This window comes from Ascidia mentula, chromosome 6 (genome assembly GCF_947561715.1).
Source record: "Ascidia mentula chromosome 6, kaAscMent1.1, whole genome shotgun sequence".
Taxonomy (NCBI): domain Eukaryota; kingdom Metazoa; phylum Chordata; class Ascidiacea; order Phlebobranchia; family Ascidiidae; genus Ascidia; species Ascidia mentula.
This window is the reverse complement of record NC_138571.1, coordinates 14,452,664-14,468,499: the sequence shown is the minus strand read 5'-3', so window position 1 is coordinate 14,468,499 and position 15,836 is coordinate 14,452,664. Positions and strand designations below refer to the sequence as shown.

At 40.0% G+C, this 15,836-nt stretch overlaps 2 protein-coding genes and 1 non-coding gene across 4 annotated transcripts; 1 reads left to right on the top strand and 2 right to left on the bottom strand.

Annotated features, from left to right (window-relative positions):
* Nucleotides 1-778: 778 nt before the first annotated feature.
* Nucleotides 779-9,653, bottom strand: LOC145905892 (cytosolic phospholipase A2-like). Its single transcript, XM_082993212.1, has 19 exons — nucleotides 9,539-9,653; nucleotides 9,047-9,125; nucleotides 8,695-8,858; nucleotides 8,303-8,416; nucleotides 7,938-7,978; nucleotides 7,485-7,620; nucleotides 6,931-7,067; nucleotides 6,382-6,516; nucleotides 5,925-6,018; nucleotides 5,457-5,571; nucleotides 5,180-5,404; nucleotides 4,518-4,561; nucleotides 3,919-4,046; nucleotides 3,322-3,443; nucleotides 2,771-2,863; nucleotides 2,445-2,557; nucleotides 1,624-1,828; nucleotides 1,329-1,474; nucleotides 779-976 (listed from the first exon to the last, which is right to left on the bottom strand). Exons 1-19 carry the CDS (start codon nucleotides 9,548-9,550, stop codon nucleotides 878-880), a joined length of 2,202 nt encoding a protein of 733 aa, XP_082849338.1. The 5' UTR covers nucleotides 9,551-9,653; the 3' UTR covers nucleotides 779-877.
* A 1,175-nt stretch (nucleotides 9,654-10,828) lies between these two features.
* On the bottom strand, nucleotides 10,829-15,360 carry LOC145905975 (betaine--homocysteine S-methyltransferase 1-like). Of its 2 annotated transcripts, XM_082993323.1 has the most exons (7): nucleotides 14,798-15,360; nucleotides 14,044-14,235; nucleotides 13,317-13,479; nucleotides 12,669-12,842; nucleotides 11,963-12,093; nucleotides 11,246-11,343; nucleotides 10,829-11,023 (listed from the first exon to the last, which is right to left on the bottom strand). In XM_082993323.1, the coding sequence occupies exons 1-7, from the start codon at nucleotides 15,062-15,064 to the stop codon at nucleotides 10,921-10,923; spliced, it is 1,128 nt and encodes a 375-aa protein (XP_082849449.1). In that variant the 5' UTR covers nucleotides 15,065-15,360; the 3' UTR covers nucleotides 10,829-10,920. The 2 variants fall into 2 exon arrangements, with proteins under 2 accessions (XP_082849449.1, XP_082849450.1); XM_082993324.1 differs by lacking the exons at nucleotides 10,829-11,023; nucleotides 11,246-11,343 and adding an exon at nucleotides 11,419-11,811.
* Trnat-ggu (transfer RNA threonine (anticodon GGU)) lies at nucleotides 11,676-11,748 on the top strand. The gene has a single exon. It is a non-coding gene; the product is annotated as a tRNA-Thr (tRNA).
* Nucleotides 15,361-15,836: the final 476 nt, after the last annotated feature.

Here is a 15,836-nt window from a genome sequence, read left to right as displayed (position 1 = left end):
TAGGATTTCCTCAACAAATTTTCTTCGTCTAAACATAAATTTAATTTTGGTGCTTGATACAAATATACAATTTTTGCTTTGCCTAAACAAAAAAATTTTCCACAAAACGATTTACTAAGCGCTACACACGTTTTCTTCAAGAATTCCTATCAAAACCAATGCATTTTCCGCCAAATTGTGACGTCAGACCCATTATTGACGCGAAGTAGGAGCCATGAAATACAGTTCATATTTTCGACAGCCAACAACTGCATTACAAAAAGTAAACAAAATGCAAACAAGCAAAATGAAGAAGTTTGCAAACATAATTAAATATATTCTATCCAATGAGAAGAATGTACAATACAATTATCTTTGAACCTATGCTACGTTACAAACAACTATATAAATTACCTGTGAAGGCTATATTTTGTCAGCAGGACATAATGTTTTTTAGGAACATTTCAAAGCAATGAAAAGTATAAACATAAAATATTTATATCAACTTCACGTAGGAAATTACATCCGATGATGGCACAGAATTTTTAAATCTTTTCTCTTTTCAGGGAGTCTGGGAACCGACAACAACCAAGGGAAAATAAAAATTGTTTCAGTTCTCTGAAGCAAAAGAACATGCATAATGTATTTTTGGCTATTCTCCTTTAAAAGTGCACAATTCGCATGTAGGCCTACTTACGAGGATGGCGACAATCGAGCCTGAGAATCGTTTGTTTAACTTTGCAATATTTGTAAAGTTGACCTAAGCCCAAATCCCAAGCACTGAACACGCTGGTTTTCTTACATACTTTATTTCAAGTAATGCACACTACTAAAACTACCACACTACCACACGGTGCGTTAACTAATACTACTATAACATTTCATCATTTTGGGAATTTCAGGCCTTGACGTTTTTCTGTTGGCTCTTCCCCATTTTATTTCTTGCCTCTCTTCTTTTTTTCCTTTCCACAGCGCTGGCAATGTGTGCCTTTATTTGCTGCAAAAAAACACAATACATGTCGAACATTTTTGTCTAACAAATTCAAAGCAAAAATATGTTTAGTGCGCACATTTTGCGTGTAGCCTATATATCGATGGTTCGTCTGCATTGGTAATAATTTTGCTGATGGATGGGGTGCTTCTAAAATGCCTTTGTAGGCATTGTAGTCATCGTAGGCATTGTAGCCTCAATGCCTACAAAGCCTATACGATGCGTAGACTTATTGCTAACAATGCCTACAATGCCAACAATGCCTACAATGCCCACGATGCCTACAATGGGTTTGAAGAGGGACCGAGCTGGATGCGAAAGATTTGGACGCTAGCAGGTTTCGAAACACTTTTCTCACCGGCAAACAAGATGTGACGTTGTGGTACATCAGTTCATGAAGCTGCTCAAACTCCAGGTTTGTGTAACTGAAATTGTAAGTAGGATATTGCCCGTCATCTCCGAACACTTCGAAATCAGTGAAGGCTTTTCCCTTGTTCTTGGATGCTAAAAATAGAATCCTCGTTTTAAAAAAATGCCTTTCCTTATTGTTTAAAATAGTTTGGTCCAATTAACGTAAGCAAAATTAAAGCAAATTCCAAAGAGTAAACTTATGGTCAAAACAATATGGTCAAATGAACTGGAGCACGACTTACGATCATACGGAGTCTTCGGTTTGTAGTCCTTGATTTGCTTGAACGTTTTGTTGCACAACGTAAACCACAGCACAGTTGGGCAGTCGTCGCTGTCGCTCTCAAAGGCGAGAAATTCGGCCGGAGGCTCGTTCACCAACCTGTCCAGTTGTACTCGTGGAAATGGAAATCCATTGCGCCAAGCGTGTTCAGCTGACTGGATAATTGGCTTGGGGAGAAAACAAGCATTTGGTCAGGATTTGTTGATTCACAAAAATTATTCACTACCACATTTCTCTTGCTGGATTCAAATGTTTTGGGATGTTAACATCTACTAGCGGGGTTGCATACCGTGCTTTTTTAAGATTTGTTCTTAGTTGCAAGAGGATTATCTCAGAAAAATTACTTTGAAACTTGCTCATTTTTTATTGGCGTGGTTAGCTTTTTTCTCTAAACGTGTTTATATGCATCAAATTTGTTGTGACTGTTGTGGTGGTGGACCCAGTACTGTTTGCTTATGTGGTCAAAAAAGTGTCATCGTTAAGAAAAAATAATAATATGAAGCAATTATGTGGTAAACGTGTACTAATGTACTCCGCCTTCGTAAGGCAGCGTGCATATCTTTTTGTATAAAGGCAGATGCAATCTTGGTCATTATTTGTGCTCTTTTGGCCTTGACACTGAAAATGCCATGGAGAGTGTTGTAATTGTGCATTTGACTGCGTTGGAATAATAATGTCATGTCTACAGTAATTTTTAAAGCGAAACAGATGCCCTACACTGAGGATAATGGTTTCGGTTTGGTCGAACAGAATCTATTATACCATCGCTATAATCCACCATACCATATAGTCAAAGTAATCGTTGTCCTCGTATTTGTTCATGTCAAAAACGATGATAAGATCAGAGAAGCGGGAAGGCCTGAGGAAGCTTTCGCAATTCACGTTCTTCACAATGCCTACATGCAGAAAAATTAATTTGGTTTTAAACGTTTGCCCTCCCCCTGTATTTTATACGTTTTCAATAGAAACATTAGATTCTTTCCGTCGGTTCGGGGCAGTATTTGGCGCATGGGGCAATTTACTTGGCTTTTTCATGGCTTTATTTTGGTGATAGGATATTTCGCTTGAAAATGAAATCGCCGAATTATAACACACACATTTGTGCATACCGGAATCGCACACGGATATGTTTTCCTCTGTTTGAGCCATTTGCCCTTGGTCATTCCTGTAGCCCTCTTTTTTAATCACCTCCTGTTGAAATTCTTCGTGAAAATATGAAAATTTTTGTTAAAAATAGTTCGTATTGTCAAGTATTTTATGCACTACACCACCCGAAATGACCAATTATCAGGAAATCAATTATGTTTCGGCAACAAAATATAATATATTTGGGCGCAGTTTAGACCAATTGTTTAAACCGATTCTCCCATCATTCGCTCTTTTTAACTTCAGTGTTTCACCAAAAGCTTTCACTGCTAAAAAAGCTTCAGGTTTTACATTTTCATTTTATACCAAAAAAGTTTAGAAACACTGGTTTATTTGGTTGGTAACTTGTGGACATTATCAAATAACCCCAAATAACATTGGGATTAAAGATCAAAGATCAATGAAAAGGGAATAATTACAAACCCTAAAAACGGTATAATGTTTGACAATCGTGCTGATATAACACAGGTGTGTGGGTACCCAGCATCCATATAACTTGCAATAAACTTTATACCTGAACATTTGGAGATATCTTGTAAAGGTTTTGGGTAGACTTCGGGTAGTTGCATATTTAGGGCGAAGTTTTTCACTTCTGCCGTCCGATCGATAACAGCTGTACGATCTCGGAAGAACTCTCTGCAAAGATGGGGATTTACAATATAACAGCTACAGAAATTCACCCCAATTCAGACACAGAAAATGTTTGTCATATTAGCTATCCACATAATTGGAAAAGGCGGATCAGAAGGGGGCATATTTTTGTTTCTTCTACAAACATGCTTTCCTATCGTCCTAAGCGAAAGACCATAGCATTAATATGCGATGCCGGACTGAGTTTATTTCACACACTTTTAAAGTTTAAAGGTTGCTGTTGTTAATAGGGTTTAAAGGGATTGTCAAAAATTGTACAGAAAATTTGTATTATCGAAATACAGTCAGACCTGGTTGATCCGAACTACTTGATTTCTATTGTCAGAATTACGTTTTAATTCATCATGTATCAGAAATCTAGTTATCTATAGTTTCCGGATATTCGGGATTCGGATTAAAGAGGTTTGACTTTACTGCAACGCACATTCGCTATGACTTAACTTAGAGTATAGCTACTCACTTCACTTTGTCGAAAATCCCAAACGGAAGAAGAGAAAACGCCTTTTCTTGTGCATCCATTGCCGAGCGTTGGCCAACGGCCCGGGGCGCCATTGCTCGAGTTTGCTTCTTCAATCGGCTTTCCTCAGCCTGTTGATCAGTTTACTGGCGTTTAAATATAACCAAGTAAAAACGCATGTTTTGATATTGTTTTTCCTAATACTGTCATTCATTACTTACAAGCTGGGTTAAATGTGTTGATTGCGTTTGCTGAAAGCTGTGGATTATTTTTTTGGTACTCTATAGGGCAGCGCTTTTAACCGTATTCTTGTAGGTACCCCTTTAAAATCGCCAATCATTTCTGCACTATTTTTCGATATAGAGGTAATATATTTTATTATATGGCTAAGCATAAAATTCAGCCTTCTCGCACCCCCTAGGAGCAGATCTCGCCGCCCAGGGGTTGCTATCACCCCTGGTTAAGAATCCCTGGCCCATGCTGATGGTAACCCTGCCAGTAAACTATAAAGCGCAGTGTGTCATTAGTGTGCAAAGTAGCAACAGGCAAGCAACGTCATAAAACAAGCAAATGCTCCTTTTCAAATCAAGGTTGGTAAATACCAAAGTCATGGCGTATGATCCCGGGTCTTCCGACCGTAGTTCTTCTGTAAAATATAAATTCACAATGGACCATTTTGCAATAACATTATCTAGTTGGTGAAATTTAGTATCTGGTTACATTATGGCATTGTCGCCTTATAGCTGGATAAATCGTGTACCTAGACATTATAACCGGGTACTGCATGAAATGTAATAATCCACAATTATTGAGATTCCAGCTGTTTTGTAACGCGAGGCATGTTTATAGACTTACGTTTTGTAGCCATGTAGTTCAACTATGGTACATTTTCTAAGATATATAACGTAGTAAAGGAAAAACCTCAAGTTAAAACAATGATATCATGGTTCTGTACCGTTTAATCTTTACTTTTATGTTGGCATTCTTTTTTAGAAAGACTTTACACAATATACTTTTACACGCTCTGCTTTATTGTGTACGTGTGTTGGTTTGTACTGGTCTATGTGAGGATGTACAACGGCTATATTCGCCGAACGAACATGCCACACATCGGCACACACTGCTGCGCAATTAACAAGTAATGAAATAAACAGTAGGCGTTCAGCAAAGCGTATTAAAATTTGTAACCTTTACTACAAAGTGGTCCCCCTTTGCTACAACAATAGTGAATAACTGCGCATTGATACGCTGGCCTTCTTCTTACCAATCTCCCGCACAAACCCTGGCGCCACCTCGTTGCCGAACTTGTAGAGCGTGTTTAGCAATATGGAGAATGCGCATCCGCAGCACCCAATGTAGTAATGGAGGGGGAATTCGGGGCATTCCCTGGTGATGACGCCCTCATTCCAATGCGACCCGAAGTATTTCGTTGCAATGTTGAGTCCGTAACGAGGCATGGAGACCTCGTGAGGAGTGTTTTCCATGTGAACTAAAAAAAAGATGCACTTCGACATTTCGTCGCCATTCGAAGGTTTTTTTACCGTGGAACTTGTGGCTCGCCTCGTCCTTCTTCAAATGAACAGATGATAGTATCGGATAAGGGACGTCCCCGTCCTTGACCGATTCACGAACTTGTAACATGGTGTCGTTCAGTTTCTGGTAATACAGGTGAAATACGGAGGTAAGTAGTTTTGTTTAACATAGTGTAACAACGTCGACAGCTTAAAACAAGAACGCCATATTCCCACAATGTATTTTAGTAAAGAGTGCGCATTACGTCACGCTCAATATAACGCCGCGTTTTTGACCAAGACAAAGTTTCTACGAAAATTTTAGCGCATTTCGAAAGTTTAAACTCAACAGATTTCAAAAAGGTGGTATTGTTGAAGATGCTGTTACATTGTAACCTACTTTCAAATCAGGTAAAACAAATTAACTAGGGGAACTTCAATATTAACGATTAGTTTCGTCACTATTATCAACTTTTACATATTAATTTCGTTGCTTACATCTCCCAAAAGAAGACTGCCGACAGCGTATCCATAATAGTCAACTGTGGTTGTTGGTTGCGCCAGGGAATGCTTGAAAGTCTGAAGTTCATCGCTTAACATAAATGCAAAACAATGTAATTATATCCCCTTTATTGTACAATATGTTATAACGAACTAGACATAGTTCTCATAGATCTAAACAGTGTGCAGTGTCTGCCGCTTACTGATCATAATTGGATTGTACATATGTTATGACGACGCAGTAATATTTCACGCAATGGCATGATTGGCAGGATCGCCCACTGCGCAGGTCCTTGCTTGTCGATCACAGCTATCGTATCGCGATCATTAGGCTTAGTAGGTATGTTATGACGATATTTTAATACAATAAAATACAACAAAACAAAGTATTGTTTTTAGGTATGTGTAGTTGCAATTAGGAAAGACAGTAACGGGCTGGCCAAGTTTAACTCACCAGTACTCTTTATAGAATAATGGATTGAGGAACTTTCCATAGACGCTGTGCTCCATTTGAGCCTTCAACCACTCGTGATATTTGTCTTGAGTAGCGTTTCGTACCCCGTCGTGGGCGTAGGCGCTGCACAAATACCTGATACGAAGAAATGGAAACAGTGTTACGAAGTTCAAAACCAAGATAACAGCCTAAACGGTTTGAACATCTTAATTTTCACAGATTATTTTTAGACTTAGGTACAAAAAGCTCTTATTTTCCTGTACCGTTTCCTGAAGAGCTTAATGATTTGAAAACACCACATCAATCGGCACAAAAGAGTTTGATGCAAAGACACCGGTTTCTCAAACATTAATTTACACCCAGCACGTAAAATGTAACAAGTTGCAAACGCGGGCGTCCACTTTGGGAACTTAAAATCGAAATAGACCCCAAATCAATACTTTAATTAAAACCTTTAGTAAGCAGTTCAAAGATATCTTCAAATGCATTGTTGTAAGTGTCAATGACAAAAAATCGATGCTGTCCGGTTAAATCTCTAAGTAACATTACCATGAAGAGCCGGAAAGCCCACTTGTGTAAGCCAGAGCGTCCAACAAACCGGCATCTTTTAGAGCAGCCATTCCACCGCTCATGCCAATGGCAGCTCTGTAGCCACCTCCAGATCCAACCACTGATATCTTTGGTGTCTGAAAACAATAGGACGCGTGTATTGGTTTCATGCTTTTGTTTCAAATAGATTTAGTGGTAAAGGTAGAAAAGTATTCTGCAAGTTAGAATAGACAAAACGCTTGGAATACTATAGGTGAGATTTTTTTTAAAAAAGTTACCAAATTTATTAAAGTTAGGCTTCGTAAAGTATTTAAAACGCATCGGCCGTTTACCAAGAAATTCTAAAACTGAAACGGGGTTCTGGACCGTTCCGGGTCATGCAAATGTCTGATTTCACTCATTTCCGTCAAGATTTTGGCCAGTAAATTTAAGTTTTACAAAGGGTTTAATTGGAGAATCTCTCATTTCCGTCAAGACTTTAGTTGTACAATACTGATCACGGATACCACCGAAAACATCGCTTTCCAAATAAAGAATATTTTGCAATGAAATACCTGTTCAAGGTCGAACGCTGGACTATGGTTTCCGAGCACTCGGTGGATTGCTTCTTTTACCTTCGGCATCCTCTTTATCAAGATATCCTTTTCCTCGTCGCAAATCTCCTCCGACAAACGAAAATGTGGCTCCTTCCTGAAATAGAGGTAATATTTGGTACCGAGTTCGTGCAAAACGAGAAAAAGCTGCATTGTTAGTTGATCCCTGGAGCATCAATATTTCTAGAAAAATAGTTTTTGCAAGCGATGTAATAAAATGTTCTCGGACATTTTTACCCTTTTTCCGCACAAATATCGCACAAAACTAAATTATGAAGTGTTAAATTTGATCCCTAGGGCACAAGGGAATTATTTCTGAGAGCGATCCAATACAAAAAGGTCCGATGTACTACGCCTTGTGTTTGTCGTACGTGCAGTAGTTTTCAACTTAGTGTCACAACATATGGGACTTACTGCTTGTACTTCAAGAACTCCACATCAACTTGGCCACGATTCTAAAAACAAAACAATTCATACATTTTTGAGCAAAATCCTAACATGGTTAATGAGATACACCAAAGCAGTGATCCAGGTGCTTCCAAAGCGACAAGGAAAATGTAGTTTTTCACGAGAAATCACTTCACAGGACTGTAGGGCAAACTCAGGGAGTGGCAATGGGTAAATTCTTTGTTAACTTAACGGTTTAGTGCACCAATGCGCATGCATGGGCTAAGTAAATAAAGTGTTACAATACGAACAGAATACCCACAGTAGGGTAGATTGCGAAAATCCATACAACAGCAAAACAATATTAGTAGAAGACAAAATCTATCGCTTACATCCTTGATGACAAAAGTTTTGAAGATTTTGTCTCCAACTTTGAGGCTCGAGGCATCGAAACGAACTTCCCCTACTTCGTCATCATACGTCAAGTCATCGTCCATAATTTTGATCTGAATTGAACAAGACTCTTATCAAAATGCGCTGTGCGGCTCAGCAATAGCAACACAGTGTAATGGGCTTCCCATTATTTCGCGTAACATAATCATATAGACAGTAGGGAACACTGTTTCGACCTGATATATTCGGCCATTCGAAATAGTGTGCACAACTGTTTAAAGCTCACTGAATATTTTGGCTCAATGCTTCCACATAAATTTTGGAGTTTGCAAAAGCTTTTATATTTTGTGTGCACAAAAGCTTGAGGAACCTGATATTTTGTAAAAATTACCTCCACTAGTTGTTTTACAGCGAGTTTATCTTCTGGAATAATGAATCGAAAAGTTTCGTTGACTTTTGCCGTCGGTTGGTCTTCCTTCACTCGTGTCGAGTACGTGTTGTTCTTGTCCAACCAAGGACATGTTACAGTGATGTACGGGTCTGGTGTGTCCGTTACTATTAGTATTAAAATTTATTATTTTGTATTACTTCCGAGAGGGTACATCTCAACCTATGGTAGGCGGAGCGCAGTCGTGCGTTTCGGTTCCGGTTAATGGATTTTACTGTTAGTTAGGAGAAAGGTGTTCTAGTTTTTTTTGACAGTTTTATTTCGAGAAAATCTGAAGAAAATTTCATTTTTTTACCACTATCCCAGAGCCATCCCAACGAAATGTCCCGGTGTTCGACGACTGTTACTCTGAGCACCACCTTGGGTGTGAACACCTGTCATTAAGTACAAGAGAACAGGTTGTTTGCTGCCCTTTCAGAACTTTTCTTATCATAAGCTATACCCACATTGTGCTTTGCCTCTGAGTGTTCAATACAGACTGACACCACACGCACATAGGGTAACATACAGATGGTACAGGACGATACGAGACATATTAGTTACACAAAGACACAGACGGCATGGGTGACATGGTATGTGTTTAGGGTGGCACATTCCCTATGATAAACGTGCTGATTTACTGGGGTCAAATGTTAAATAACTTTCTTTTTACTGGACCGGGATTAGGACCAAGGTTATCCATTGCAAGAATTTCAATCAGGTTTTCTCCCTGCTGGTTTATGGATCGGGCCATATATTTGAGATAACAAATACGTCGTTTGGTAAATTGTTAAAAAAACATTCGTACCTGTTCTGACATTTCACAAAAATAGTGATCCTTTCCACCAAAAATCAAATTTCCTGAGTAGAACGCAGAGGTGCACAACCCTACGATGTACTAAAAAAGTATGTGTTAGTGAGACCAACGTTTCAGAATGAAAGCAATGTGAGAGCTTAAAAGGCGATTGAACGGAGCCTCTGAGATAACCAACAAGCGTTAAATAGAAATAGTTGTCAATACGTCAATTTGAGTTGTGCTTTTAGTTAGAAAACAGTTTTTAGGGTGATTGATTGCCATAACAAATACCCATCAATGTATTCTTTTCTAAATTACACCACCCCAAAGCATACTCTCTCAGTTGCTAATCCGACCCTGGCTTATGCCTGCTTTTATGCGTGGAATTATGTCTGGCATGTGAACATAATCACGGATACAACCCCGGTCTATCCTGGGAGATGGTCATTGGACCATCAAAGACGAGGGCTAAAGTTATCTCTGGCAAAACATATCTTTTTTTCGACTGGGTCGCGTCAAAGTGTTGGTTTCTAATATATTTGAGCGTTTTCTAAACCTAACTCGGGATTATTTGTTCGGTGCAAATACAGAAATGTTGCTGTCGTCTCCTAAAATTACACTAACACCTTTCGACCATTCCGGCTATCACAGTGGTACATCGCTTTATATATTTTTATATTTCGACGCCTACCGAATGCCATGAATTCGCACTACAAAGGCGTGACCGCAGTGCACGACTGCGCATGAACAACGTAGGTTTTGTACCCTTCTTTCCAGAAGCTGGCCTACTGCACGACTGTATTGTACAACAAACTGTAACCTTGCCCCGCTGAAAACTTCGTGAGAAGTTATCTAAAGATTTGGTATCATGTTACCCCTGGGAGCCAGAATTCGTACTCGTGTGGGTCGATAGGTTACCTATTTAAAAATTTCTTTGGATGGTCTCCTTTACACAAGACCCTTTGCCGTAATTCCTGTTTCGAAGTGACTCCTGTTTCTACGTGATTCCTGTTTCTACGACTGTAAATCACTGGTGTGGACCTAGACGTGCCGAAAATGGGTTTCTTGACTGCCATTGGACTATAGCAACCCTTGGTATTGTTGTACAGTTTTCTTGACAAACTGCTTCATGTCAGATAATTTGAACATAGTTTTGTTTAAAACAGATCGATGTTGGTTGCCAAGGGCTCACAAAGTGAAACAGTCTAAAGTGGAACACTGTTTACCGCACGCTATACACATTCAAACTTTCAGGATTCGTTAATATTTGGATTGTTTCACCTAAAAAAAAGTACAACTATAAACATGTTACCATGATATTGTATTTCTCGTGTATATCACAACCTGTAATCAAACCACAGTTGAAAAGAAAATCGACTTCACTCGAACAGGAATCACTTCGACTTTTGATATTCCGATATTTTTGGTTCGGTGCAAGCGCTGTTAAAAGGTCGTCCTGATCCAGGCTTGACGTTCAACCAGAACTCCCGCTTTCCTCTGGAATTTGATCAAACATTTGGGTAAAAGGTAGCACGTTGGAAGAGTACGCTATCGAAATATGACTCACTAAACAACCAAACAACAATTAGAAACAATATATGTGCAAAAAAGCCATGATAATTGAGAACTGCAGACAGGGTGTACACACTGTTTCGGCCTGTAAGGTCTCATCAGTGCAGCTGTTGACTGTTAGAAAATTAGAAACAAATTATAACAAACTTTTCCCGCATCGGTTTCCATTCGGTTTCTTCCACCCAACCAGTGTAGGGAGGGGAAACCACGTTGACTGGCGGAATCCGTTTCCTTTCTTCCTGCAACTACAAACCAACATTACTATTACACCGTCCATCTATTCAAAAACATTTCACGTGTAATGTAATATTCTGGTGAAAACCAACGAAAACATGCGGTCAATTTTAGGGCCGCCAAAAGTTTTAAACAAGTAATTCTCAATTGATCAGAATATTTGAGCTGTGATCGCCAAATATAAAGGGCCTGCGCAGTGGGGCGATCCTGCCTTGCTATGCGAAAGCATTGCATTACTTCTGTGTTGTCTGATTACGGTGGTGGAGATCCTCTACGCATGTGAAGGTCGCCTGACAAGTTGTACGCTTGCGCACCAGTGTACCTTGGGCACAATATACCCCGTGCTCCTGTAGCTCAGTTGGTAGAGCGTGGGCCTGGTTAGCCCAAAGTCGTGAGTTCAAACCTCACCGGGAGCTTGATTTTTCAGATCTCGCTCCGACTTGTCAGGAAAAGTGGCTGATCCAGCTTGGCTGCGAAGCCTGTGAACCTTATAATTGTCAATCATTTTTCACTTGCGGAACGGTAATATTTCAAAACAACCTTTACGGCCCTGCGATTTTACAAATAACTCATGTATATTGCGTTTGCGTTGTCGATAGATTAAGATATATTTTAACATTAACGTCTAACCTCTTGTGCGAAAGCACGTATGTGATGTGATTCACAGCCACAGCAACCTCCAATATAGTTGATTCCCATTTCATAAGCTGATCGTGCGAAGGCGTAAGCTTCGTATCTCGTCATAAGCCTTGGATCGAGTGCTGGAATAACATAATAGGGTGGACTATCGCAAAGAGTTCATCAAATTCACATAAAACGCAACATTTAACTGTACATTTTTACAAGCATACACCTCCACACGTGTGTTGAGTTATTAGAAGTTCATCTTTCGCTCAATCAAAATCGCTGTTCAAAATGTCTTGAACTTAATTAACTGTAAACATTTTGATGAAATGAAAGGGGTCGCGAGCAAAACTGGCTTCAAAGCTCTAGACTGGCTAGCTGTTCGAACTGACTTTCAAAGCTCTCTCAAATAATTTAAAATCTTGATCTCCTAAGGCCGGGTCCACACTCACGCTTTGCGCCGGCGGATTCTTTGTTTGTTTCATTATACGCCGGCGTGCGGGCTTGCGCTTGGGACATTGAAACAAACAAAGAATCCGCGGGCGCAAAGCGTGAGTGTGGACCCGACCTAAAAGCTTGAGCTGTTCAATTATATTAAATCAGTTCTTCCCAAAGGTGTCCACAATCATGACCATATGAGAAATATTTAGGCATCAGAGACCGGTTTGTCTTACTGTATCGTTTAATACTGTAACAAAACCTCTGTTCCTACCGAATGGTGACTCTGGGAGCGAGTGAATTCCTTTGATGTCATTTTCTGCTTCAGGACACATCCATCCTACCGGCTGACACATCAAGTAGGGCGAGAGCTCCTCTTGCTTTAAGGCATCCTTTATTCGTTTCATCGTCTTCAGAGTTGTGTTGACGTCAAAGTAGCAATTCACTCCTAAAAAATTTAAATCGTAACTGCTTAAGATATAGATTTTACCATTTACAAATTCTGCGATTGGAGAAAAATATCCCTGAAATTGGGCGCGTTCCGTGCAGGAAGATATACTTTCAAACAGTTTGAACATCTTAATAGTCTGTTCTTCTGGCACAATAAAAACGTAACTTTATTCCGACGTTTCGTCTGCTATCCAACAAGGCTTCCTCAGGGTTATGGTACTGGTACAGCACACAACCAACACCAAGAAAACGTACCAACACGAAAAAATATAACGCTTATTGTGCCAGAAGAACAGACCATTAAATTACAATATGCCTGGCAGGAACAGAAACATTTTAGTTTAAACATCTCTATGGCCTATTTCGAAGTTTACTGTCAAACTATGCGTCCTGGGATGTCATGTGACAATCGGGGCGAAAAAACAGACACAAAAATTAAATCATCCAGATATACTTTAAGATTTTTGTTCACCTATCATATCAGCCCCGGTTTGAGCCATTCTAACAGCACATTCCTCCACAGAAACCCCTGTATAATCTCCTGGAGGGCCGATCTTCATCGTGCAAGCAACCGGTTTCTTCAATGTCTTCATCACCTCCACACATTGCTCCATTTCGTCGATGTAGCCGAAAAACTAAAAACGTTTTGCACTTGGGATTGGGAAAGTTGAAAAAGTTTAAATTTGTAATTTTACTTTCAAGATTTCGCGTCCGAATTTTGAGGCAACCTAATTGAAAGTTGCTGCATGTCAGAAATAAGGAGTAACCACATAATAAATGCACGTGCTCAAGGAGTCTTATCTATACATTGTGTTTTTTTAATTGACAGGGTTTCTTCAAACTCCAACACTATACGTTTGGCAAAATGAAACAATTCGCTTTTAGCCAAATCTTCACTACACGGGCTATGTAACCAAATAAACTATTCGAACTAAAGGTCTGTCTCTGGAGGTTTGTACCTTCGGTTTGGTACCCAACGAATTAAAGGCAATGACAAAGTCGCTGCAATATGGAATCGTGTGTACCTGTCTGACTTTCCCGTAGGATCCGGCTGCACTGGTGATCGGTTGAAACTTTGCAAATCACTTATTCACTCTTGTTTATATTTTGTTGCTCATTCGTTTTATGGATACCATTGCGCAAAGCTTGCAAAGTAACTCGCAGTGCGAATTCGTAATTTTCTGAATTTCTCGGCTCACCTCCCCGAGGAAGAAGTCGATGTCGAAATTTTTGTAGGTTCGCGTTTGAACTTCGAACTCTCTGCGAACCGCCTCCTTCCCCATGTCCTCCTCGTAAGCTGAGGAAGGGGAAAACCCGCCGCACACCAACACGTTATTTTCTTCGGCAACTTCAAGCGCCATTTTGCAAGCCGCCTCGTTAATCTCATCAGCCTGAAAGAAACAAACTTTTTAAAGTTGTCATCTGGAAGGTTATGTTTGTATGTCGATTATTTCAGATTCACCAGGCGCCGGTCTCGTAGTAAGGAAGTGGTTCTCAATTTGCGATGCTATGTCACTTTGGGGACAAACTGGTGACTCGGGAAAAGTTGAATGAAATGTCACTAAATTCCATTATCCAACGTAAACATTTTGTGAAATTTTGATAACAAGGAAGTCGGCGGTACATGAACAGAATATACGCAGTTACGCCGTCAATGAATGATTATAGTTGAAAATGCACCCAAATATTCATAAACACGAGGTAAAATGACCTATATACCCATACGGCCCTTCTGTAAACCCCTTTTGTGTGTCGTGAAACGCGCTCAGGTTTAAGTTGATTAAAAATTTCAAGCCCTAGTGGTAAATTACATTATTGCTTCAGTGTACAGCTTCATTTATCACCTAAGCTGTAAGTTTGGTGTGCCGCAAACGAAACAAGTGGATCCAAATGTACAGTGCTAACCCTAAAAGTATTGGAACCCCCTGTGTAAACAACAATCTATATTCATACCGTTACGTCTATTCTCTTCCCTTTCGCGTTGAACAATTCCAAACGACGTTCCGATGAGTGGAAGGTTGGTGTTTGTATCACATCTGACCCCGCCCAAACGTACTCATTCAACAGCTGCCTGACGGCTTCCGGGTGCGTCACTGTCGCTTCCGGTGTCCATGGACCTGCCCTGACGTAACCCCGTTTTTCTAGGACCATTATCATGCTTCCATCTCCTATAACCGGCCCAGAGGCGAGCAAGTCGAGAATGCCTGTTTTTTTGCTCATTTTTCAAACTTTGAAAACAACGAAACCGATCAACCTTCTGCACTACTGAAATAAGAAAACAGACGCACAAAATGGATCTTATTGATGACACACAGTCTGTACTTTGCAATCTGCCCGTACAACAAGCGACCTTATACAAGCAACGATAGCGATTGGGACTTCAAGTACACTTAATAACAATTAACTATAACTCTTGGCCATACAGACAGTTGTGCAACCTACGTTCACTCTGCCTATGTTGTTCACATCTTTCTAAGACACGTAGCCAACCCTAAGAAACCAATCACCTGTGTTAAAACAGTCCTTTCGCTGCCCATGTACAAATATTTGCAGAACAAGCGCACGTTTGGCAGCAGGGACAATTCCTGCGCAGTCGAGCAAAACAGGAAAGTTCTTTTTTCCGACTTAAACGACCCCTAGCTTCATGACACAGCACAAACGAAGTCTACGTGATGTCGGCAAACCAAGCAGACATCAGGTGACTGCCGTCTTATAGAACACACGTACGGCATGCATTTATGTTTACCATTTGAGTTTGAAACCCTGCATTTCTGTCAGGTGTAATTCGTTGCTTTGTTCAACGCTTTCATCAAATCTTTGCAGTAATTGTCCAAGCAAGCGAATTCTGCTCCATTCTATCATGCAGCAAGCAAATAAACTCGCGAAATTAATCCTAAGTCGTTTGTTTTGCGAGGTTTGCAATTAATAAAGATATTTTGCCTATGTTTATAGGCATCAACAGTATCGCTTATTGAAACGGAACTCCCAGCAA

Bases quoted from the DNA above. Each gene is read 5' to 3' on its own strand.
- LOC145905892 (XM_082993212.1), bottom strand. The intron at 7,979-8,302 runs GTAAGCGATAGA...TTTTGTTTTTAG, and splicing joins AAACTTTTGTCATCAAGGAT to AATCGTGGCCAAGTTGATGT. The intron at 5,572-5,924 runs GTAAGCAACGAA...CTGTATTACCAG, and splicing joins GCAGTCTTCTTTTGGGAGAT to AAACTGAACGACACCATGTT.
- LOC145905975 (XM_082993323.1), bottom strand. From the start codon at position 15,064: ATGAGCAAAAAAACAGGCATTCTCGACTTGCTCGCCTCTGGGCCGGTT. The intron at 14,236-14,797 runs GTATGAATATAG...TGTTTCTTTCAG, and splicing joins GGAAGAGAATAGACGTAACG to GCTGATGAGATTAACGAGGC. The intron at 11,344-11,962 runs GTTAGACGTTAA...GTTGGTTTGTAG, and splicing joins TACGTGCTTTCGCACAAGAG to TTGCAGGAAGAAAGGAAACG.